This window comes from Odocoileus virginianus, chromosome 4 (assembly GCF_023699985.2).
Source record: "Odocoileus virginianus isolate 20LAN1187 ecotype Illinois chromosome 4, Ovbor_1.2, whole genome shotgun sequence".
In the NCBI taxonomy this organism is placed as follows: Eukaryota; Metazoa; Chordata; class Mammalia; order Artiodactyla; family Cervidae; genus Odocoileus; species Odocoileus virginianus.
The window spans coordinates 79,422,101-79,448,007 of NC_069677.1; the positions used below are offsets into that span (position 1 = coordinate 79,422,101).

At 46.3% G+C, this 25,907-nt stretch overlaps 1 protein-coding gene across 1 annotated transcript in view; it reads left to right on the plus strand.

Moving 5' to 3' along the window:
- The window catches only part of MX2 (MX dynamin like GTPase 2), a 34,382-nt gene that overhangs the window by 3,084 nt on the left and 5,391 nt on the right, over positions 1–25,907 (plus strand). The window contains 10 exon segments of the mRNA XM_070466796.1: positions 3,893–4,210; positions 4,991–5,183; positions 6,957–7,088; positions 8,788–8,942; positions 10,291–10,429; positions 12,662–12,860; positions 19,876–19,954; positions 23,269–23,391; positions 23,588–23,729; positions 24,872–25,030. Coding sequence (XP_070322897.1) covers positions 3,893–4,210; positions 4,991–5,183; positions 6,957–7,088; positions 8,788–8,942; positions 10,291–10,429; positions 12,662–12,860; positions 19,876–19,954; positions 23,269–23,391; positions 23,588–23,729; positions 24,872–25,030 — 1,639 coding nt within the window.

The window sequence follows — 25,907 nt, forward strand, 5'->3', positions numbered from 1 at the left end:
GGGCAAGGACACCTGCTTTCTAGCATTTGCTGATTCCCATTGTAGCATGAACTGGTGGATTATTATGCCTTCAGAATTTTGCTTAGAGAGAGACAGATATGATGCCAAATCCACCCAGCAAAGAAAGGCCTTGGGGGGAACAGATAAGGTATAAACCACTATGCCTTTGAACTGTGGTGCTAGAAAAGACTCTTGAGAGTCCCTTGAACAGCAAGGCAATTAAACCAGTCAATCTTAAAGGAAATCAACCCTGAATATTCATTGGAGGGACTGATACTGAAGCTGAAGTTCCAATAATTTGGCCACCCAATGCAAAGAGCTGACTCATGAAAAAAGACCCTGATGCTGGGAAAGTTTGAGGGCAGGAGGAGAAGGGGATGACAGAGGATGAGATGATTGGATGGCATCACTGACTCAATGCACATGAATGTGAGCAAGCTCCAGGAGATTGTGAAAGAGGGAGCCTGGCATGCTGCAGTCCATGGGGTCGCAGAGAGTCAGACACGACTGAGTGACTGAACATCAATGGTGTGTGAGTGTCCTAGGGTTGTTATGGCACAGTATCCCAGACTAGAGAGCTTAAAAAATGAAAATTTAGTCTCTCCCAGCCCTGGAGGCTGGAAGTCTAAGATGGAAGCATTAGCAGGGCTGGTTGCTGCTGAGATTCTGCATAGAGTCCATCCCTGTCTCTTCCAGCTTCTCATTGCCAGCACTCCTTGGCACTACTGGGGGAAAATATCTGAGGATGCTTCCAGCAGGATGAAAAAGAAAAAGCAGAGGCCTTTTCATGGGATCATACTTTCTCTAGACACTTGCTGAAGGATCAGGTATTTTGTAAGACAGTGAATTTCGTGGGGGAGACTGGCCCCATGGGAAACTATTCAGATGTGGAACAGAGAAAGGGCTAAAACTCAGGGACTCAGAGAAATGAAGAACAGGAAGATGCAAAACAGCTGTAAAAACCCAGATTTAGTTTTAGTCCCCAACCAGTGGGAGGGGCTGGCTGAGAGTCTTTTCCTCTAAAGCTAGCCTCAGCCGCAGGGCACTTGAGGGCTGCATGCCAGCAATTCCTGGCCAGGAAGTGCCTGCTTCATCCCCCCACAGCCCCACACATTTGGAATCAGCTGACTGTGACTGTAAGACTGGGGTTGCCTGTAAGATTGGCCTTCTGCCCAACCCTCAACTGAGCAGTCTTACTGCCCTTCATCCACAAGAGGGAACAGAGGTGCTGTCTTAGTATTTCAGCACAGAGATAAGGGTGCTCCCTCCACTGGACATCCTTTGCAGGGCTCCCCCGGGAGCAGGGACGAGCCTGTCGGGGGGGGGGGGTCTCCCTTTTTTAGGGTCTCCAGGTCAGTGGAGCTCACCGCTTAGAAAAGCACAGGTAGAAGACTTCACCTCCTTCCAACCCAAACCCAAATGTCAGGTCCAGCCCCAGTCATGCCAGGAAAGGCCAGGGCACAGCCCGGTCAATGCAAGGCAGAGAGGACCAGAGGGGCCAGCCCCCAATCCCAAAGAAGGGAGCCGCCCCTGGACTGGGCTTTCTGAGCCCCCAGGAGACAAGGGTGCTTCTCCCAGTTCCCTGAGCTAATTCTGACCTCAAGACCTTTGCACTTGAACTTGTTCTGCCAGGAAGGCTCCTCCCCAAGACCTCAAATAATTGCTGCTCTCTTCATTCATTTCCTGTTTCCTGTACACGCAGACATACCCTACCTCCATCTCTGACACTGACCCCAGGATCCGTCACCCACTCCCTTTCTTCCAGACACTCCATCATCACCTGGGGTTGCATTACTGCAGCCTTCTTCATTGGTCAGCTTTCTTGTTTGGGGGGGTCCTCCCTGACAGAATGTGTGTACCAGAGGCAGGGACTTCATCTGGTTTGCTCACCACTGAACCCTCGTGGCAGGAACCACCTCGCACGTAATAGGTCCTCGTATTACTTTGCTCAGGCTGCCGTAACAAAGTGCCTCCGGGTGATGGCTTAGACAACAGAAATTTATTTTCTCACAGTCTGGAGGCCAGAAGTCCAAGACTAAGGTGTCAGCAGGGTTACTTTCCTTTTTTTTTTTTTTAGCAGGGTTACTTTCTCCCGAGGCCTCCTGGACATGGAGACGGCAGTCTTCTCCCTGTGTCCTCACGTGGTCTTGCCTCCATGTGTATCTGTGTCCTAACCTGTTTTTTTCTCATTAAGACACCGGTGAGGCTGGATTAGTGACCTCATTTACCTCAATCACCTCTTTAAAGGCCATCTCTCCAGTGTAGACACACACCAAGGTCCTAGAGGTTAGGACCCTGACATATGAACTTGGGGACACAATTCAGCCTGCATCAGTCTTCAAAACACATCTGCTGAATGAATGAAAAAGTGAATGAACCAATAAGTGAATGAACCACCCTCACTTTTAAAGCTAGGCCAATGGCACATACAAGGTTATGAATGTGCAGGTCCAGTTTGAGGGAAGGCAAAAAAAATTGGCCCAGCATTCAAAGATGGTATCAAATAGGAAAAGGTAGGTTAGGACCAAATTCTTTAGGAACTTTGTTCTGAAAACAAAGACCCCACAAGTTTTTAGAAAGGGTAGTGACAGAATGAGACCAGGGGCTTAGAAGGGAAAGGGCCATAGTGTGTGCAAGGATGGGGCCACTGTTAGGAGGGGATGGACGGACAGCTGGAAACAGGGCACACACGGATGCCCCAAGGGTCAGCGACAGGGTAGGCACCACCTCGAGACTCCAATCCTCCCCAGTGGTTAGTGCCCTGGAGCTGGCATGACAAATGCCCCCAACTCAGACACATAGTATATCTATTCTCTCCCAGTTCTCAGGCCAGAAGTTCCAGGGCGAGGTGTCGGTAGAACTAGTTCTTCCCAGAGGCTCTGAGGGAAAACTCTTTCAGGCCCCTCTCCCAGGTTCTGGGGCCCCTGATCCCCTCCGGGGTCCCTGACTTGGGGCAGTGACCCTCCAGTCTCTGCCTCCGTTGCCCTCTAGCCAAGGGGCTCCTGTGTCTCAAACCCTCCCCGCCTGTCTCTTCTTGCATTTCAGGCCCACCGTCATCCCCAGATCTGCCTCAATTCCACTGCGAGTGGGCTTTTCCCAATAAGGTCACAGCCACATATCCAGGTGGACTCGCATTTGGGAGGGGAGCAAAGCCATTCAACTCTCTGTCTCCACTCTGGTCCCCGTGGCGGGTGGGGGGGGCGGTCACAGCAGGAAAGTGTTCATGACCCAGAGTCCCTGGCCAGCCTCTGGGCCCTGACTCAGGCCAGTAACTAGACCATTGCGCTTCACCTTCTTGACCTGAAAAAGTGCAAATTAGGCGCTGACACGCAGGGTTGCTGTGAAAACAAAATGAGCATCTCAGAGCAGCGCTGGGTGAGGCCAGCTGTCTCTAGGGGGAAGACCACCTGATTATAGGTCCCACAGAGAAGTAAGAGACCCCAGCAAGCTTTGTCCCAGAATCTCCAGCAGCCTGACCTAGCCTGGGTGAGAAACAGTGACGGTGGGGCAGAGATTGCCTACCAAGGGATGCTGGACGGCCTCCCTGTCATCTTTCCACACCTTACTGCCTCCTCTCCATCTTGAACTGTAGGTGACGACGTGGAGCCCAGCAGAAGTGACAGGAGAACCTGCAGACTCTCTCCTGGAAGCACAGAGTCCCCTTGTCCCCAGGCCCCGGGGCACCGCCAACACCCCTTTTGTGTTCTGTGCCTGTTTGAGGCCATCAGCCCCTTCCGCAGACAGGCGTGAGCTGGGCTGCTGGCCTGCCCTGCGTCGGTGAGCAGCCGGTGGGTTGTAAGGGGTTGGGCAAAGCAGAGCTGGAGGAAATACAGCCCCCAGGAAGGTCTGCTGGGGGACCTCTGGGCCACTCTCCCGTCTTGTGTCTTCACAGAGCTCGTCAAGAAGACCGGAGGCGCTGAGCCCCAGAGATCACATACCCCAGCTCTCCAAGCAGACAGTCATGTCGCTGTCCTACAGGCCTTTGAGGTCAAGGAGGCGCATTCTGACTTCCACTCAGCACCACCCAAAGGAAGACATGAACTTCCATCAGGAGCCACCAGCGCCGCCAGCTCCAGCACCGGAGCAGACAATGAGTCCCCTCCACTGGCAGGTGGGAGAGAGCCACCCAAACTTCCTTCCCAGCAACTTCCAGCAGCTGAATTTGGACCCTCAGCAGCCAGAAGCAGATGGAGGCCAACAGAGGCCAAAGGTAAGGTGAGAGGAGGGTGGGTCAGGAAGGGTGCATGAAGGGGAGGGAGGGGAGAGAAGTGTGGGTGTTAGTCACGGAGTCGTGTCTGACTCTTTGCAACCCCATGGACCGCAGCCCGCCAGGCTCCTCTGCCCTTGGGATTCTTCAGGAAGAGTACTGGGGTGGGTTGCCGTTTCCTCCCCCAGGGGATCTTCACGACCCAGGGATGCAACCTGGGTCTCCTGCATTGCAGGCAGATTCTTTACCATCTTTCAGAAGGTGGAGGGGTGCGGGGGAAGTGGGGAATAAAACCTGCCAGTCTACCCTCCCCCACTCCCAACCTTCTGGGCACTTCCAACAAGCCCCAGGGGCAGACACAGTCTCTGGGGCAGCAATGACCTTCCTGGACATGGATCTGGGGCCTCCGTTCTCTGTGCTGGGGTCTCCTGCCTGGGAGCTTTCCCTCCGGCTGTTACTGCCACAGTCATCACTGTCAGCCACCCCCAACCCCAGCCCTGCAGGCCTGGGGTGGGCTTCTCCCCTCCCTCCAACTGAGAGCGCCTGCCCTCACAGGGTCATCTCTCAACTCACACGGGCACCTCCACCTCCAGCCCACAGCAGTGGAAGCCAAGCCTCTGCAGGAACAAGCACAGGGGCCTTGCCTCTGGCACACCCGGGTCCACCTCTTGCCCCTCCTGTCTCTAACCCAACATGAGCAAATCCATCAATTCAGCCACAAATTCCAGAAAGCAGTGGGAGTCCATCAGAGGCCAAGGCTGTGAGTCTGTCTGTCTCCTCCAGGAGCCTGAAAACAACCTGTACAGAAAGTATGAGGAGAAGGTGCGGCCCTGCATTGATCTCATTGACTCCCTGCGAGCCCTGGGTGTGGAGAAGGACCTGGCCCTGCCTGCCATCGCCGTCATCGGGGACCAGAGCTCGGGCAAGAGCTCCGTGCTGGAGGCTCTGTCGGGGGTCCCCCTCCCTAGGGGCAGCGGTAAGCACTGCTGGGGCAGCCTCCTACAAGCCACAGAGCATCCCAGGACTAGTAGGCTCAGGAGGGGCCACGGGAAGCCCCCCTGGACAGGTGATGTGGGCAAGGGGTGGTGGGGAGGGTGGGCCTGGATGCTCCTGCTACCCCTAGGTTCTGAGTCCTCTTTCACGTCAACAGTCCTTGCGGGGCTTTGTATCAGTTGGTTTCTTTCTAGCCCTCTAAGACTCTAGAAACATTTCTATGTTAATTTGTGAGTTTCCGGTAACATGCAAAGTCTTTTTGAAGAATTTTCTCAACACTTTGAGAAGCTATTAGCCAGGATCATGGTGTGATATGTTTTTAAATGTTTCATTTTAAAAAAAGAATTTTTGTTTTTTTTTGGTCATGCCTGAAGGCATGTGAGCTTTCATGCCCACAAGGGATTGAACCTGTACCCCCTGCATTAGGAGTTCAGAGTCTTAACCACTGGACTACCAAAGAAGTTCCTGTTTCCCTTAAAAAAAAAAAAAACAACGTTTGTAGAATTAAGCATGGCAACCCACTCCAGTATTCTTGCCTGGAGAATCCCATGGACAGGAAACTGGCAGGCTATAGTCCATGGGGTCTCAAAGAGTTGGACAGAACTGAGGAACTAACACTACTACAACTATGATCATATGGGCTTCTCTGGTGGCTCAGCTGGTAAAGAATCTGCCTGCAATGCAGGAGACCTGGGTTCTATCCCTGAGTTGGGAAAACCCCCTAGAGAAGGAAAAGGCTATCCACTCCAGTATTCTGGCCTGGAGAATCCCATGGACGGAGGAGCCTGGCCAGCTACAGTCCATGGGGTCGCAAAGAGCTGGACACAGCTGAAGTGACTTAACACACACGAATGCAAGCACAGAATTAAAAAGCTGTCATACATTCTGACAATGAAAATAATTATAAAGGGGAACCCTAAAGTGGGTAGTTTCCCCTGTCCTGATTCCCTCTCTCATACCCATCTTCTTCCAGCACTGCCCATCCGTCAAAAATAATAGGAACCCAGGGAGCCAGGGCTGCCTCCTGGGCACAGAGGAGGGTATGGGGGCTTCATGGACCCTGCACAGCCCTCAACAACCACCCAGACCAGGCGCCCCGGCCTGTGTGTCCTCCCAATCATGCGCAGCTGCTCCTTTACTCCCAGGTCTCCTGTGAGATCCCCATCCGCCCAACTCTGATGTGTGATGGAGTCAGAGTGGGGACCAGTGGCTCCTCCTCTCTGCCCTGCGTTCAGCATTTCCAGGAGAAAAGCAACAGAGCAAAGAGTCTGGAGGCCAGTGTGGCCGTGGCAGTCTTGTGGGGCAGGCAGGAGCCCCTTACAGGACAGTGCTTTGGGCTCCCTCCACGCCCAAGTGTGAGGGGCTAGGAGGGCTGGATGGGGTCAGGTAAATCTCACTGCTTCCCTCCCACTCCTACCCCCGTCCTGACCCTTGGCCGCCACCTGGACTGTGCCCAAGGCCTTTCTAGGAATGGGGGTAATTAGTGGGGCTGCACTGAGTCCTCCCTAGAGAGGGATACAGATTTCAGACAAGGTCTCTGGGGACACTGGGGAGGATAAGAGCAAAGCGTGGGTCTTCCCTGGTGGTCTAGTGGTTAGAACTCCATGCTCCCAATTCAAGAGATGGGGGTTCGATCCCTGGTCAGGGAACCAAGATTCTACATGCCTTGTGGTGCAGTCAAAAAAGGAAAGAAAAGGGCACCTGTGAATGGCTCTTTTTAAAGGAACCTTAGAGGCTGTTTGTGAAACTCTCTCAGGAATCATCACCCGGTGTCCGCTGGTGCTGAAACTGACAAAGCGGGAGTGTGAGTGGACGGGGAGAATCAGCTACCGCAACATAACGCAGCAGCTGCACAGCCCTTCCGAGGTGGAGTGGGAGATCCGTAAAGGTAGGGCCCTGCGGGCATCTGCAGGTCGGCTCCTTCTCCCCCTGGGGCCGTCAGCAGTCACCCGGCCTCTCCAGCCCCACAGCGAGCACCGTCTCTTCTTTCCAGGCTTTCCCACGTGCCGCCCTCTGCCTCGCACATGTCCCTCCTCCTTGCTGCATAACCCTACCCTTTCGTGACTGCCAGTTTTACCTGCCTCTCCTCTGGGAACTGTCCCAGACAGCACCCCTAATCCACCTACCTTGGTCAGCACTGGGGGCATGTGTTGCTAGGCGCTGCTCTAACCTGAAGTGTCTGGTTGCCTGTGGCTGCATCCCTGTCCCCAAGCCGTGAGGTTTCCCCCAGGGCCAACCCCGCCCACCCATCACTCCTAGAAGCACATCCAACTCTTGAGATCAGCCTGACATAACCACCAAATGAGAAGCAGGCTCAGTTGCTCCTGGAATGTCTTCCCAGGAGGCGCTAGTGGTGAAGAACCCGCCTGCCAGTGCAGGAGACATAAGAGACACAGGTTTGATCCCTGGGTCGGGAAGATCCCCTGGAGGAGGGCATGGCAACCCACTCCAGCACTCTTGCCTGGAAAATCCCATGGACAGAGGAGCCAGGCAGGCTCCAGTTCATAGAGTCACAAAGAGTCAGACATGACTGAGTGACTTAGCAAGCAAGCAGCTATGATTACCCACCTCCCTCCAACCCCCCCCCCCAGCCCCAACCCCCCACACCCCACAGACTGGATCAAGACACAGAATGGCAATGAAAAGGAACAGCCCTCAGCCACACGCACCAGTATAAAGGAATCACGCAAACGAAATGTTGAGCTGAGGAAGCGTGATGAAGAGAGGGTTTCCCCAAGTGGCTCAGCGGTAAAGAATCCACCTGCAATGCAGAAGCCACAAGAAACTCGGCTTTGATCCCTGGGTCGGGAAGATCCCCTAGAGGAGGGCATAGCAACCCACTCCAGTGGTCTTGCCTGGAGAATCTCATGGATAGAGGAGCCTTGCAAGGTACAATCCATGGGGTCGCAAAGTCAGACATGACTGAGTGACTTAGAACACAGGCACACATGTATGATACCAAGAGAAGACGTAGTTTACGATTCCTTTTATAATTAGGTGGGACCACAGGAAAATGCTCTTCTTGTAGGTCAAAAGTGGTTATCTATCAGCAAATTCACTTGGCTCAACCAAGTATAAAGTACAAAAATGGGCAAAAGAGTAGATGCTGGTAAAGCTTAAGATAAGCGCTGCTTTATGTGAGGGCTAGAGATCCACAGGGAGAGAGGGGCTTTAGCAGGGCAGAGGGGCTGCCCATGTTCTGTCTCTTGATGTGTGTTTCTGTGACACCAGTGGGTCCTGCCTGTGAAACTCACCAAGCCACAGGCTTAAGACAAAGGGTACTTTCCTCTACGTATGCTTCACTTCAATACAGAGTTACAAAATCATAGCTTAAGTAGTGACTGGGAGTGATAGCTAAAGCAGGAAACGTTTACAAAGTAGCCTGGTTGCCATCATTCTCCCACCTCCTGATCTCTAAAGAATTAGGCAATTCATCAGGGCTGTGCTTAAATTGCCTCCTTGTTTCTCACCTTAGGACTGTCCCCAGATACAGGTGAGACACATAAATCTGCCCACAGATTCCACTGTTTTTGCGTGGTTGTGTTCTTCATCTGGACTCAGGGTTTCTCCTCTCTTGGTCTCCATAGCCCAGAACATCATAGCTGGGAATGGAGTTGGCATCAGCCATGAGCTCATCAATCTGGAGGTCACCTCCCCTGAGGTCCCAGATCTGACCCTCATTGACCTTCCCGGCATCACCAGGGTGGCTGTGGAAAACCAGCCACAGGACATCGGACTGCAGGTGAGCCTCTCTGCAACTTGGGAGTGGGCCCCACGCTCAGCAGGGGGCACTTCTGAGGTCTCTGCCGGCAGCCCCCAGGGCTCTGGTTCACATTCCCAGCCCACAACCTGAGTAGTTGGGGAGGAGACTGTGGAGGACAGTCTAGGGCTGGGGCCTCATACTCGGGTTCGGACAAGGGCCCGGCCGTCATGCAAACAGGCAAAGCTGACTCTGTAGGCCTGGAGGTGTATAACGCACACCCTACGCAATGCTGTCCTGTGGGAATATGGACCCAGTGTTACCACTATCCTAATATTTAAAAGAAGCCAGACATTGGATTTTTACATAGGATCTGCTGATTTTAGCCACAAGTTTTTTAAGTAACACCATGTAAGCCAGTCAGGACACAGATTGTGATCTCTGGCTGGGGACAAGAATGCCGGTACAGTGGACAGGCATGAGAACCGCAGAGCAGCTCTGACTGATACAAACCAACAGCTGCTGAGCCTGGGGCTTCTTTACCAAAGACCTTCCCACTTAAGGTTGCCTGAGAATGTAGTCGTCATGGGGATGCCAGAATCACACCTGATCACACCCTGAAACCAGCCTTGTCAAGCCTTGCTGAGCCAGCTCACGTGGAGGCCAAGGAGGCAAGGATGGTCTCAGAAGCAGGGTTGTTGTCCAGGGTGTAAAGGGACGGGGTGGAGGAGAGGGAGAAGATGAGACCCTCTTCCCCTGAGACTGAGGTCACAGCTGCCCTCTTCCCTCTTCCAAGGAGGTGAGTGGGGGGCGGCACTGCCAGTGTTGGGAACCCAATTACAGCCCACCTAAGACCGTGGCAGTCCCTCTTGGATGGGTCTCTGCTGGCCCCACTGTCTCAGGCACTTGATTACTCTTTCTTCCTCAACATCCAGATCACCATTCTCTGTCTCTGGGAGCCTTGTAATTAGGTCACTCCCATTCCTGAGTTAAGGGGCTAATTCCATACTTCTTACTGTACTTCATTCAGCAAATGGGTGGGATTTCCTAGGGCATGACAAAAATGCTTGCCTGGGGTCAGAGCATGCCTGTTCCTCCTGCCGTCAGCTCAGAAGCATCCCATGGAAGATCTGTCAAGGAAGGAGGGGTCTCATCTGGCCACGGGAATCAGGGAGCCTTTGGGAAGGAAGAAGTACCAGTGATGAGCTCTGGAGGATAAGCAGAACCTCAGCAGAGAACTCAATGAGGGCAGGTGGTCAGACATTCTAGAGGAAGGGCGTAGGCTAAGCCAAAGCTCAGAGGTGTGAAAACTGGGTGGTGCTCTGGGATGACCAGCTGTGCTCTTGGGTGACCAGAGATGTGCTCTTCCGTTGTGACTCCTTGGCATCAGATCAAGGCACTCATCAAAAAGTACATCCAGAGGCAAGAGACCATCAACTTGGTGGTAGTCCCCTGCAACGTGGACATCGCCACCACAGAGGCGCTGAGCATGGCCCAGGAGGTGGACCCTGATGGAGACAGGACCATAGGTAAGAAGAAAGCGCCGAGCTCCTTAGAGGACAGGAAGCTGGGGGAGACCCCTCAGATATTTAGAAGGTCCTGGATGTAATAGCTCTATTAGAGGTGCCCACACCCTGCATCAGATACAAGCTCTGTTCCCAGGGAAACTCCGTGGGCTCGGGGTGCAGTTGTACACAGCAGATGGGTCACCCTCACTAATGGTCAGGGCTAGATGTATGGCCAATATTTGGAGGTTCTTTGCCCTCCTTCCTGTTGTCCCTTATTTGCATTCTCAACCAATTCTGGATCAGGGAGGAGAAATACCTTATTTGCTCTCCCACAATGGTCCAAAGAGGAGGAACTGACTGGCCTGCCAACACTGCAAGTCCACAGGAAGAATTCTTGTGAGTCTTTGGTTCATGGAAAAGTTCTCACCAGGGCATGTGTGAACATACTCAGGGAATACACTTTCAGGTTTACACTGGAGCACAGGCGTCTATAGAGTTTATTTTCAAGTAGAATTCTTACTTGGGGAGATGGGTTCTCCTAAATTCCTTTTTAAAAAATGTCCCCTGCAGAAGGCACTATAGGGGATTTGGTTTAAGAGCACAGATTGCCTGGGTTTCAATCCTTGTGTTACAATTTACTGGCTACATACCTTGGGCAAATGAGAGCTGCTATTTTTAAAATTCTAATATTGTTACTTAATATCACTTCTCTCCAATCACTTCACTTACCCATCTGAGTTTACCTTCCTGAAAGTGTGCCAGTCATTTTCTTTGACTAATTGGATACCCAGTATATTACTGCCCTTTCCACTTTTTTTCCAACAAATGCCCAGGTTTCCAGTAAGAATAAAAATACCAGTAGGGGAATACAACTCGAGTTTAATGTGTTATTATATGCCAGACTAGACTGGTACCCTGTTACCTGCTGACTTCTACAGGCATCTAGAACACATTGAACCAGAGAGAAAACTCAGGTTTGGGGTCATCCACCATTATGCAGTCATAAGTCATTAGGAATGTCTCATTAATGACCACAGAAGATAGTTTCATCTGTTAAGTAGATAGATCTATTTGGATATCAATATCTTTATAGAAATTGAGTAATACGTCTTACTAGTAGTTTTCTGTTCTTGTCATGGGGCTTCCCAGGTGATTCAGTGGTTAAAAAAAAAAAAAAAATCTGCCTACCAATGCAGAAGACACAAGAGAGATGGGTTTGATCCCTGGGTGGGGAAGATTCCCTGAAGAAGGGAATGGCTACCCATTCCAGCATTCTTTAGCCACAAACTCTGATAATCTGTAAGTTTTCACTAAATATTATCTATTATTGTTGTAAATTCAGTTAAGTACTATATGCATAGAGTATACACAATCAGGCCTTAGTATATTCCAAACAGCCTTATAACACTGTGCAAATTTTCCATGCATTCTAGGTCAAGTATAGAAATAGAGAAAAGTATGCTAAATTTAAAAAAGAAATGGAATATACACTCAAGTACACAGCAGCCAAAAAGTGGAAACAAACCAAGCATCCATCAAGAACACAGTCACTTGGAATTCAAAGCCTTCAGTTCAGTGTGAGCGACAGGAGTAAGGGCAGGAGCGTGGGAGAGGAAGGCAGGGAGGATCTCAAAGGAGGTCCCAACTAGAGGGGCAGAGTGAGTCTTTGATAGGAGACCTTCGAGAGTCACAGACCCTCCTTACAGTAGGAAATGATGTGCTTTTGGAGACATAGTGATGGAGTGAGTTGGTTCTGATGATGCATGCTGCCTTAGTGTCGGGGACTCAGTGGGCACCCAAGAGACATTTGTTAAATAAATTACACAAGGCAGTTAACAAGTTGAGTGACTGGATGAGCAAATAAAAATACAAGTGAGAGGAATGACAATGGAGTGAAAGAATGAGCTGACGGGCACTAGGCAGAAAAGGCTCTTGGTCATATCAATCTTGATAAAGAAGGAAGTTGGAGGCATCATAATCCCTGATGGCAAGTATATTACAAAGTGACTGTGATTAAAGCAGTATGGTGCTAGCAAAAGACAGACATACAGACCTGTGTGACAGAATAGCAAGCCCAGAAATAAATTCGTGTCTGTATAGTTAGCTGATTTGGGGCAAAAGTGGTAAGAATATACAGTGGGAAAATGATAATCTGCTGGTCTTGGCCAAAAAAGACCCCATAGCCTAGTAGCATTCAATATATTTGCAGAGAAAGTTGACCTTTCCACTTGCCCTCCTCTAATCATCTCACAGGGATCCTGACCAAACCAGACCTAGTGGACAAGGGCACTGAGAAAGGAGTCCTGAAGGTCATGCAGAACTTCACCTATCATCTCAAGAAGGGCTATATGATCGTGAAGTGCCGGGGCCAGCAGGATATCACCAACAAGCTGAGCTTGGCAGAGGCAACCATGAAAGAAACACTGTTCTTTCAGACACATCCATATTTCAGGTAAGATTCTTCGCGACAGCCTTGGACTCCAGGGAAACCAGCCCTGCCTACCAGAATTGTCCAAGATGATTACCATATTTAAAAATTATACAATTAGCATCAGCTCAGTTCAGTCGCTCAGTCATGTCCGACTCATTGTGATCCCATGGACTGCAGCACGCCAGGCCTCCCTGTCCATTACCAACTCCTCGAGTTTACTCAAACTCATGTCCATTGAGTCAGTGATGCCATCCAACTAACTCATTTTCTGTCAACCCCTTCTCCTCCTGCCTTCAATCTTTCCCAGCATCAGGGTCTTTTCAAATGAATCAGCTCTTCACATCAGGTGGCCAAAGTATTGGAGTTTCAGCTTCAACATCAGTCCTTCCAATGAACATTCAGGACTGATTTCCTTTAGGATGGATTACTTGGATCTCCTTTCAGTCCAAGGGAATCTCAAGAGTCTTCTCCAACACCACAGTTCAAAAGCATCAATTCTTTAGCACTCAGCTTTCTTTATGGTTCAACTCTCACATCCATACGGGACCTACTGGAAAAACCGTAGCCTTTACTAGATGGACCTTTGTCGGCAAAGTAATGTCTCAGCTTTTTATTATGCTGTCTAGGTTAGTCATAACTTTTCTTCCAAGGAGTAAGCATCTTTTAATTTCATGGCTGCAGTCACCATCTGCAGTGATTTTGGAGCCCCCAAAATAAAGTCTGTCACTGTTTCCACTGTTTCCCCGTCTATTTGCCATGGAGTGATGAAACTGGATGCCATGATTTTGCTTTTCTGAATGTTGAACTTTAAGCCAACTTTTCACTCTCCTCTTTCACTTTCACCAAGAGGCTCTTTAGTTCTTTTTCACTTTCTGCCATAAGGGTGGTGTCATCTGCCTATCTGAGGTTATTGATATTTCTCCTGGCAATCTTGATTCCAGCCCGTGCTTCATCCAGCCCAGCATTTCTCATGATGTACTCTGCATATAAGTTAAATAAGCAGGGTGACAATATGTAGCCTTGACGTACTCCTTTTCCTAATTGGAACCAGTATGTTGTTTCATGTCCTGTTCTAACTGTTGCTTCCTGACCTGCATACAGATTTCTCAAGAGACAGGTCAGGTGGTCTGGTATTCTCATCTCTTTAAGAATTTTCTGGTTTGTTGTGATCCACACAGTCAAATGCTTTGGCATAGTCAATAAAGCACAAATAGATGCTTTTCTGGAACTCTCTTGCTTTTTCGATGATCCAACGGATGTTGGCAGTTTGATCTCTAGTTCCTCTTCCTTTTCTAAAACCAGCTTGAACATCTGTAAGTTCATGGTTCACGTACTGTTGAAGCCTGGCTTGGTGAATTTTGAGCATTACTTTACAAGCGTGTGAGATAAGTGCAATTGTGTGGCAGTTTGAGCATTCTTTGGGATTGCCTTTCTTTGGTATTGGAATGAAAACCAATCTTTTCCAGTCCTGTGGCCACTGCTGAGTTTTCCAAATTTGCTGGCATATTGAGTGCAGCACTTTCACAGCATCGTCTTTTAGGATTTGAAATAGCTCAGCTGGAATTGGCATCACCTCCACTAGCTCTGTTTGTGGTGATGGTTCCTAAGGTCCACTTGACTTCACATTCCAGATGTCGGGCTCTAGGTGAGTGATCACACCATCATGAATATCTGGGTCGTGAAGATCTTTTTTGTATAGTTCTTCTGTGTAGTCTTGCCACCTCTTCTTAATATCTTCTGCTTCTGTTAGGTCCATACCATTTCTGTCCTTATTGAGCCCGTCTTTGCATGAAATGTTCCCTTGGTATCTAATTTTCTTGAAAAGATCTCTAGTCTTTCCCATTCTATTGTTTTCCTCTATTTCTTTGCACAGATCACTGAGGAAGGCTTTCTCATCTCTCCTTGCTATTCTTTGGAACTTTGCATTCAAATGGGTATATCTTTCCTTTTCTCCTTTCCTTTTTGCTTCTCTTCTTTTCACAGTTATTTGTAAGCCCTCTTCAGACAGCCATTTCGCTTTTTTGCATTTCTTTTTCTTGGGGATGGTCTTGATCCCTGTTTGCTGTCATGAACCTCCATCCATAGTTCATCAGGCACTCTATCAGATCTAGTCCCTTGAGTCTATTTCTCACTTCCACTGTATAATTGTAAGGGATTTGATTTAGGTCATACCTGAATGGTTTAGTGATTTTCCCTACTTTCTTCAATTTCAGTCTGAATTTGGCAATAAGGAGTTCATGATCTGAGCCACAGTCAGCTCCCAGTCTTGTTTTTGCTGACTGTATAGAGCTTCTCCACCTTTGGTTGCAAAGAATATAATCAATCTGATTTCGGTGTTGACCATCTGGTGATGTCCATGTGTAGAGTCTTCTCCTGTGTTGTTGGAAGAGGCTGTTTGCTATGACCAGTGTGTTTTCTTGGCAAAACTCTATTAGCCTTTGCCCTGCTTCATTCTGTACTCCAAGACCAAATTTGCCTGTTACTCCAGTGTTTCTTGACTTCCTACTTTTGCATTCCAGTCCCCTATAATGAAAAGGACATCTCTTTTGGGTGTTAGTTCTAGAAAGTCTTGTAAGTCATCATAGAACCATTCAACTTCAGCTTCTTCATCCTTACTGGTTGGATTACTGTGATATTGAATGGTTTGCCTTAGAAACAAACAGATCATTCTGTCATCTATGAGACCGCATCCAAGCACTGCATTTCGGACTCTTGTTTACTACAATGGCTATCCATTTCTTCTAAGGGATTCTTGCCCACAGTAGTAGATATAATGGTCATCTGAGTTAAATTCACCCATTCCAGTCCATTTTAGTTCACTGATTCATAAAATGTCAACATTCACAATTAGCATAACCAATGCTTTTCATTATTTTAGTATTAAATGCATTGGCTTACTTAATTCATTTTTTCTTGGATTCTGATGATGACACTCATTTAAATTGAAGCCGAGTATTTCATAGGGCAAGGGTTTCCAACCCCCAGACCATGGACCATTGCAGGTCTGTGGCCTCTTAGGAACTGGGCCATGTAGCAGGAGATGACTGATGTGCAAGCGAGTGAAGCTTCATCTGTATTTACAACTGCTCCCCATTGCTTATGTTACCACCTAAACTCCATCTCCTGTCAGATAAACAGCAGCGTTAGATTCTCATAGAAGCACAAACTACTGCGAACCACAGATACGAAGAATCTCAGTTTTGAGCTCCTTATGAGAATCATCCCCAAACCATTCCTCTCTGGGTCTGTGGAAAAATTGCCTTCCAGGAAACCAGTCCCTGGTGCCAAAAATGTTGGGGACCACTGTCATAGCACACTTTAGTTTCCCAAAATGTTTTCCCTTGCTCTCTCATTTGAGTCCCACAGAAGTCTTAAAAGACGTTGGGGTTTTTTCCATTGAACTGGATACTTTTTTCCTTTCGTTTTATTTAGGAACTTGCTGTTTCTGAGCCGTGGGGGAGAGAATATTAAGATATAGTGGTCACTCCTACTTTAAGGAGAGACTCTGGGAAAATGGTGAATTTTGCAGACCTGGTTTACTACTTACTCTGTGCCTTTGGGAGATGGCTCAACCTCTCTGAGCTTCTGCTTTTTCATCTCCTGAGAGAGTCCTGCTACTGCTTTATGGGATTGTGTTTAGCATTAAATAACATGGCAGATGCAAATATTCTGGCCAGCACACCATAAATATCACCCTGGTTCCTTCTTTCTCTCTGCTCCTGCCCTGAATGAAAGAAACAGAAGGTTTTCAGAAGTATTGAGTGTTACAGCAGAGAAGACTGCTGACAAGCAAAGAGAAGATTCTGTAACAATCACACCCATGGTTCTCAACCTTAAGGAAGCAACAGAATTTGTGGGTTATTGTTGTCAGTCACTCAGGTGTGCCCGACTCTTTTTGTAAGCCTATGGACTACAGCACGCGAATCTTCCCTGTCCTTCACTATCTCCCAGAGTTTGCTCAAACTCATGTCCATTGAGTCGGTGATGCCATCCAACCATCTCATCCTCTGTCATCCCCTTCTCCTTCTGCCCTCAATCTTTCCCAGCATCAGGGTCTTTTCCAGTGAGTCAGATCTTCATATCAGGTGGCCAAAGTATTGGAACTTCAGCTTCAGCTTCAGTCCTTCCAATGAATATTCAAGTTTGATTTCCTTTCGGATTGATCAGTTTGATCTCCTTGCTGTCCAAGGGATTCTCGAGAGTCTTCTCCAGCATCACCATTTGAAAGCACCAATTCTTCAGTGCTTAGCCTTCCTATGGTCCAACTCTCAAATCTGTACATGACAACTGGAAAAACCATCGCTTTGACTCTACAGATTTTGTTGGCAAAATGATGCCTCTGCTTTTTAATATGCTGTCTAGATTTGTCATAGCTTTTCTTTCAAGGACCAATTTGTGGGAGAGTTGGTTAAAATTCAGCTAGCTGTGCCATCCCAGAGTTTCTGAGTTCTAAGATAGGCCCCCAAAATTTGTGTTTCTTCAAGTTCCCAGGCCTTCCTGGTGGCTCAGCAGGTACAGGATCCACCTGAAATGCCAAAGACATGAGAGACTTGGGTTTGATCCCTGGGTCAGGGAGGTCCCCTGGAGGAGAAAAATGGCAACCTATTCCAGTATTCTTGCCTAGAAATCCCATGGACAGGGGAACCTGGCAGGCCACAATCCAAAGTATCTCAAAGAGTCACATGACTGTGACTAAGCAGAAGCACTGCAATTTCCCAGTTGAGGTCAACGTTGCTGGTCCTGGGACCACCTTGCTAGTCCAGGGACACTTTGAAAACCACTGTTCAAGGTTTTTGGGAAAGTTAAGGCTTGGATGAAAAAGTGCGCTGAGGTGCTTTGTCACTGAATATCTGCGTTTCAATCCTTGTGTGCCCAAGTGCTGGGACTCAGCTATTTTGCAGCAAAGATGCTCACAGTAGCACTGGAAAAAATGATCCTACTGGGTCCTTCATGAATTTATGTTAAAGGTAAACACTTTGCAGCCAGACCACCTGGTGTGTGACTCTGGGCAAGCTGCTTAATGTTCCCGTGCCTTTACCTTTCTCTCTCTAAAACTGGTTGTTCAATGATTAAATATGTGTAAAGCCCTTAGAATGGAATAGGCACTTAGTACAGACCATGTAAACATTTTTTAAATTTAATTTTATTATGGAAAGAACATTTAACATGAGGTTCACCCTCCTAACAAATGTTTAAGTGCACAATGTGGTATTGTTAACTACAGGCACGATATTGTTCGGCAGCTCTCTAGAATGTGTTTATCTTTCATAACACAAACTTTTTACCCTTTGATTAGCACTCTTCATTTCCTCCTCCACACAACACCTGGCAACCACCATTCCACTCTCTGATTGCCTGAGTCTGATTGTTTTAGATAGGGCACATAAATGGAATCATGTAGTATTTGTTTTTCTGTGACTGGTTTATTTCACTTAGCATGACATCTTCAAGGTTAATTCATGTTCTCACATACTGCAAAATTTCCTTCTTGTTAAATGCTGAATTATATCCTATTGCATATATCTACAATTTTTAATCCATTGATCTTTCTATGAACATTGAGGTTGCTTCGCTCTTGTGAACGGTGCTACAGTGAACATAGGCGCCCTAATAAGTCTTTGTGATCTTGATTTCAATTCTTTTGAATAGATGCCCAGAAGTGGGATTGCTAGATCATATGGTAGTTCCATTTTTAATTTTTTAAAGGTATTTATTACTGCTTTCTATAGAGGCTGCATCATTTTGAGTTCCCATTAACAGTATACTAGTGTTTCAATTTCTCCACATCCTTGCCAACACTTGTCTTTTTTTAAAAATAATATTGTCCTAACTGATATGATGTGATATTTAATTGTGGTTTTGATTTGCATTTCCCAGACAATTAGTGATGCTGACCATCTTTCCATGTGCCTTTTGGCCATTTGTATGTTTTCTTTGAGGAAATCTCTGAGTCTTTTCGCCCATTTTTAAATTGAGTTATTAGGGTTTCTTTGCTATTGAATTGTGGAGATCCTTCCATATTTTGGAAATTAACCCTTTATCAGATACATGGTTTGCAAATATTTTCTCCCATTTTGTAGGTTGCCTTTTCCTTTGTTGATTGTTTACTTGCAGTGCTGAAGTTTTTAGTTTGACATCGTCCTACTAGTCTATTTTTGCTTTTGTTGCTTGTGCTTTTAGTGTCATATTCATGAAATCATTTCCAAGATCAATATGATGAAGATGTCCCCCATGTTTTCTTCTAGGAGTTTTACAGTTTTGGGTTTTACATTAAGCGTTTAATCAATTTTCAGTTGACTTTTGTGTCTAGTGTGAAAAAAGGATCCATTTTGCTGTGGATATCTAATTTTCCCAACACCTTTTGTGGAAGAGTTTATCCTTTTCCTATTGTGTATTCTTGGCACTTTTGCAAAAATCAGTTAACTGTATATGCATAGATTTATTTCTGGGCTTGCTATTCTGTCGCACAGATCTATGCTGTTGCTCTTTAGTCTCTAAGTCATGTCTGACTCTTTGCAACCTCATGGGCTGTAGCCTGCCAGGCTCCTCTGTCCATGGAATTTTCCAGACAAGAATACTGGACTATGTCTGTCTTTATTCTAACACCATACTGCTTTAATTACAGTAGCTTTGCAATATAGTTGAAATCAGAAATATGATGTCTAGCTCTCTTCTTCTTTATCAAGACTGATACATCTAATTAGGGATAAATATTTGCTATAAGAAATAAAATACTACTTTGGGAAAGTCACTTAGCCTCTATGAAATTGTATTGTTTTGCTTTTCCTGAAAAAATGACCTACCACCTGAGTTTATTGGGACACAAAAAGAAAAAAAAAAATAACTTCTCTAGTACTATACCTGCCTAGATATGATCTTGCTCCTTAATTATCAACTGTCCTCATGTACCACCTGGCTTTTCTGATGGTGTGCGTCACTCCAAGGAACTGAGCTCATCTACCCACTTATAAGGTACAATACTGGAAAGTGATCCTATGGGCCCTTCTTAAATTCATCATGCTCTGTCTTATTTCAGAGTTCTTCTGGATGAAGGAAAGGCCACGGTGCCTCTTCTGGCAGAAAGACTTACCACCGAGCTCATCTGGCACATCAATGTGAGTCAGTAGTTTAAGTTGCAAGCTATAAAAAAAAATGACAGCCTTGGGTACTTACCTGGTGGTCCAGTGGTTAAGACTCAACCTTCCAATGCAGGCGATACAGGTTCAATCTCTAACTAAGATCCCACATGCCTTGTGCCCAATAAACCAAAACATAAAAGAGAAGCAATATTATAATGAATTCAATAAAGACTTTAAAAATGATCCACATCAAAAAACAAATCTTAAAAAAAAAAAAAATGATAGCCTGTCCAGGTCACTTTCTTAGTCATGGGTTGACTAGGACACTCCAGTGAAATGTCCAAACTAGCAGACAAATAAGAACATTCTGAAAAAAAAAAAAAAAGAACATTCTGAAAACCAAATCACTCCTGGTCAGAGGCTCACAAAAGAGCTTCTGAAACAGAAAAGCAGTAACTGCATAGTGTTGAAATAAAGAGTTGACTCTGTCAATCTGGGGCCAGCAAAGAGAAAAGGAAAATGCTAACACCAGGTTAGCAGTGTAAAAAGGAGTGAATATCGAGTTAACAAATTTTTAATAGTTTGTTAACAATTCACAGTATAAAAATCACTTTCCTTTGAGACTTCCTGATGGAACACTGGTTAAGACTTCACCTTCCAATGCAGGGGTGCAGGTTGGATCCCTGGTCAGGGAACTGAGGTCCCAAGTGCTTCAAGGCCAAAAATCCAAAACATAATACAGAAGCAATCTTGTAACAAATTCAATAAAGACTTTAAGAATGGTTCACCTCAACAAGTTTTTAAACAATAAATTAAAAATATAAATATAAAACATTTTCCCAGCTTCAAACTTGTAGGAAATAAATGTTTGGTTTTCAGTGATTCTCAAAATAAGAAAACCACAGACAACGTTCTCATGATGTTTTTGAAGGGGGACTCTGGCTTGGTGCTTATTGAGAAATAGTATATTTATAGCCATCACCATCGCCATTGTGGGCTCCAGGACTGGGCACTAGCCACTGCATCTGCACACCCCCATCAAGAGGATGACATAAGAGTTGGACCATAAAGAAGGCTGAGCACCAAAGAATTGATGCTTTCAAATTGTGGTGCTGGAGAAGACTCTTGAGAATCCATGGAACAGCACGGAGATCAAATCAGTCAATCCTAAAGGAAATCAAACCTGAATATTCATTGGAAGGACTGAGGCTGAAGCTGAAGCTCCAATACTTTGGCCATCTGATGTGAAGGGCCGACTCATTGGAAAAGACCCTGATGCTGGCAAAGATTGAAGGCAAGAAGAGAAGGGGGCGACAGAGGATGAGATGGTTGGATAGCATCACTGACTCAATGGACACGAGTTTGAGCAAACTCTGGGAGATGGTGAAGGACAGGGAGGCCTGGCATGCTGCAGTCTGGGCAGTAGCAAAGAGTCAGACACAACTTATAGACTGAACAACAACAATTCAAGAGGATAATGGCCAGAACATGAGGAGGAAAGAGGTGGCAGGTGTCCATATTAAAAATAGTCCTCCCAATAAAAATATTAAACCCACACAAGCTACACAAGTACCCTTTCACATCAAAATAGCCCTCTGAGACCACAGTAGATAATCATTTCTCCTAAACTCTCTTGAGTAAGAGAAATAGAAGTAAAATGAAGATGCAGAAGAGCAACTCTCAATGAAAAGGCCAAGAGAAGGCCCCTGAAAGAACAATGAAACAGACTTCTTCAGTCTGATAGATGCTGAGTTCAAAAGGGAGATAATGAAAACACTGGAGGAATTAAGAAAGGCTATGGACAGAAATGCAGGTTACTGTAAAAAAAGGAATTAAAAACTATAAAGAGGAGCAAAAAAGAAATTCATTTGCCAAGATGAAAGCTGATCTAAAGACAATAAATAGCAGAATGAATAATGAAGAAGTATAAACAAGTGATCTGAAAGGTAGAATAATGGAAATCACTCAGTCAGAACAACAGAGAGAAAGCCAAATGATAAATGGAGTATTTGTCACGCTTGCCTGAACCATTGTCCATGAGAAGATGAACCTTGAGTACAGAGGTAGAACGTAAGGGCTGGATCCCAGTCCATGCTAAATTGCATGTTGCATGAAACAATGAATTCTTTTGAACCAGAAAACACATACTCAAAATATTTGTTTGTTAGGGGCAACACTTCTAAAACTGTATGTGATGCTTGTGGTAAAGAACCTGCTTGCCAATGCAGGAGACAGGTGTAAGAAACGTGGGTTAGATCCCTGGGTTGGGAAGATTGCCTGGAGGAGGGCACATCAACCCACTCCAGTATTCTTGCCTGGAGTATTCTTGCCTAACACACAGTTAGGCAAAAATGTTACCTAGAAAATTTGCTTAAATTCATATTCCTGGGCCCCGGCTGAGCTTCTGAGTCAGTAGGTCTGGGGTGGGGCCCATGAACTTGTTTTTCTAAGGTGATCTTGGGAATATACTTGGAGAAGTATTGATTCTGGTGGAATCCCTTCAATTTGCAGCAGAGAATTCTAAAATAAATAGCCCTGTCTAAAAACTATGCTGCTAGTACTAAATCACTTCAGTCGTGTCTGACTCTTTGCAACCCTATGGACTGTAGCCCAGCAGGTTCCTCTATCCATGGGATTCTCCAGGCATTCTCCCAGTCCCTCCCAGCATCAGGGTCTTTTCCAATGAGTCAACTCTTTGCATCAGGTGGCCAAAGTATCGGAGTTTCAGCTTCAGCATCAGTCCTTCCAATGAACACCCAGGACTGATCTCCTAAGCAGCATTTATCAGTTTATAACACTCAAATGTTATAGGGGACATTTCACTAAAGAAACCTTCCATTATATTCAAAGGTACTTGTTATCTCAATAAAAGCTCTGAGTCAAACAAACAAAAAACCCAAAACTGGCCACCACCGGATTCCCTCCCCACTCTGGTCACGTGACAGAACTGCAGAATTCTCAACACCAGATTGTCCAAGCTGTATCATGCATAACGTTGCATCCCAAGTCCTCCTTGAGGTCTTGGCAGGAGTCGCTCTCAACAAGAGTCACACGATAATAGAAACTGAATGCTTTCAAACAGGACTCTGCCCATACACCTAAGATACCTGTCAGCTAATTTCAGCAAGCTGCAGCGTTTCGTTGTTTGCTCTTATTTTGTTCAGGGAAGATCCCCTGGAGAAGGAAATGGCAATACACTCCAGTATTCTTGCCTGGGAAATCCCTTAGGCAGAAGCCTGGCGGGCTACAGTCCCTGGGGTCAGAACAGAGTCAGATAGGACTTAGCGACTTAAAAACAAAAAAAGTTCATCAAGTTGTAGCCTTTCATTGCTTGCTCTTATTTTGTTCAGAAATCGCTCCCCTTGTTAGAAAATCAAATAAAGGAAAAGTACCAGAGGGCGACAGAGGAGCTGCACCAGTACGGGGACGACATTCCCAGCAATGAAGGGGATAAAATGTTCTTCCTCATCGAGGTGAGGATTACTCAGGACTCCCTGCCCTCCTCATTTCTCACGAGGTGGTGGGAGGTGGTGGGGAGTATGAGGTGGCTGGTGGGTCATCTGACCCCCTTGGAGCCCCAGCCCCTACACCACCATGCACGGCTGATCCAGATCCCTGCTCTTTAATATAATTATAGCACAGATTGATGGTTTTATCTCATCTTTTCAGAAAATTAAGGTATTTAACGAGGACATTCAAAAGTTAATAGAAGGAGAAGAAATTGTAATGGAGACAGAGTCCCGCTTATGTAACAAAATCAGAGAGGAGTTTACAAGCTGGGTACTCATACTTTGCGCCAATATCGAAAAAGGTAAGTCCTGGGACAGGGCTGCCCCAAAAGCAGCATCACATTTACCAAGACCAGAAGCTACTTCTGGCACATAAAAATTGTGCGAACCGACTGTGCCCACACTAGGGACCTCTTAGTATCTGTAACAGCTTCCCAGCCATTTTTGTGGAGCATGGCCTTCGCCAATTCAATAGTAGACCATCCCACCAACTGTCTCCTTGCTTCTGTGTTTTGAGGCTCGGCAGTTTCACTTACCCTGTCTCTTTCCTCCTCTTTACCCCCAGTCCAGGATCAGAAAGGTCTATGCTTTGACAACAAACTCCTTACTTCCTCTGGCAGAGTTCCAACTTCTATCTGCTCCAGCCCAAAGGCCAATGGGGTGTGTGCCTGTGTGGTGTTGTAGTGTGTTGTATGTGTGTGTACCTTTGCTTTGACATTTTAAAATGTATATTTTTATTTATTTATTTACTTTTGGCAGCACGGGGTCTTCATCGCTGCACACAAGCTTTCTCTAGCTGCAGAGAGTAGGGGCTTCTTTTGTTGCGGAGCACAGGCTCTAGGACACTCGGACCTCAGTAATGCTGCATGTGGCTCAGCAGCTGTGATTCGTGGGCCCCAGGGCGTGGGCTCAGCGGTTGTGGTGTGTGGGCTTAGTCGCCTTGCAGCATGTGGGATCCACCTGGACCAGGGATCGTACTAGTCTCCCGTGCATTGCAAGGTGGGTTCTTAACCACTGGTCCGCTGAGGAAGCTCTGTTTTGACACTTAATAGAAGCAGCACTATTCCTTCCACGGTAACAGCCCTCCAGCTATAGGTAGTCTTGGAAGAAGACCTGTAAGGGCCGCAAGAATTTTTTGTTTCTATTTTCATTTAATTAATCAGATTTTTTTCCCCTACCAATTATAAACACTTAGCTTCTCTCCTGGCATGATGACTCTCAACTGAAACACATTGGAATAGAAAAAGATTTTTGTTTCTTAACTGTCAATATTTCTCAAACCGGCATTATCAGGCCACAAATAATTATTTTCATGATTAAAAGAAACTATTTAGAAACATTGCCATAGGATTGGTTGGGTAAGCAAGACCTGAAAAAAATCCCTATCTTTTAACTGTCTGTGAAATTATTAGAGTTTTTCCTGGTGGTTTGTTTTTTGTTGCAGTTAAAAGTATTCTTAACGAGGAAGTCTCAAAATATGAAAAGAAGTATCGAGGCAAAGAACTTCTTGGATTTGTCAATTACAAGACGTTTGAGACAGTCGTGAAGCACTACCTGGGGCAACTGATAGACCCAGCACTCAAGATGCTCCAGAAGGTCATGGGTGAGGAACTCTCATAAAAAAACTTTCAGATTGTTATCCTTATACTCCCATAGGTCTCAGTGCTTGGAGGAAGAGATTGGAATGGAATTATCAAACACAGCCTGCAGATGTTTGTCCACTTAGGAGGAAGGGGAGAGTGTGGTCAAGACTGTATGTTGTCACCCTTTTTATTTAACTTATATGCAGAGTATACCATGAGAAATGCCAGGCTGGATGAAGCACAAGCTGGAGTCAAGATTGCTGGGAGAAATATCAATAACTTCACATACACAGATGACACCACTTTTATGGCAGAAAGTGAAGAAGAACTAAAAAGCCTCTTGATGAAAGTGAAAGAGGAGAGTGAAAAAGTTGCCTTAAAAAGCAACACTCAAAAATTAAGATCATGGCATCCAGTCCCATCATTTTATGGCAAATAGATGGGGAAACAATGGAAACAGTGACAGACTTTATTTTGGAGGGCTCCAAAATCACTGCAGATGGTGACTGCAACCATGAAATTAAAAGATGCTTGCTCCTTGGAAGAAAAGTTATGACCAACCTAGACAGCATATTAAAAGCAGAGACATTACTAACGAAAGTCTGTCTAGTCAAAGCTATGGTTTTTCCAGTAGTCATGTGTGGATGTGAGAGTTGGACTATAAAGAAAGCTGAGTGCCGAAGAATTGAAGCTTTTGAACTGTGGTGTTGGAGAAGACTCTTGAGAGTCCCTTGGACTGCAAGGAGATTCAACCAGTCAATCCTAAAGGAAATCAGTCCTGAATATTCATTGGAAGGACTGATGCTGAAGCTGAACCTCCAATACTTTGGCCACCTGATGCAAAGAATGGACTCATTTGAAAAAGACCCTGATGCTGGGAAAGATTGAAGGCAGGAG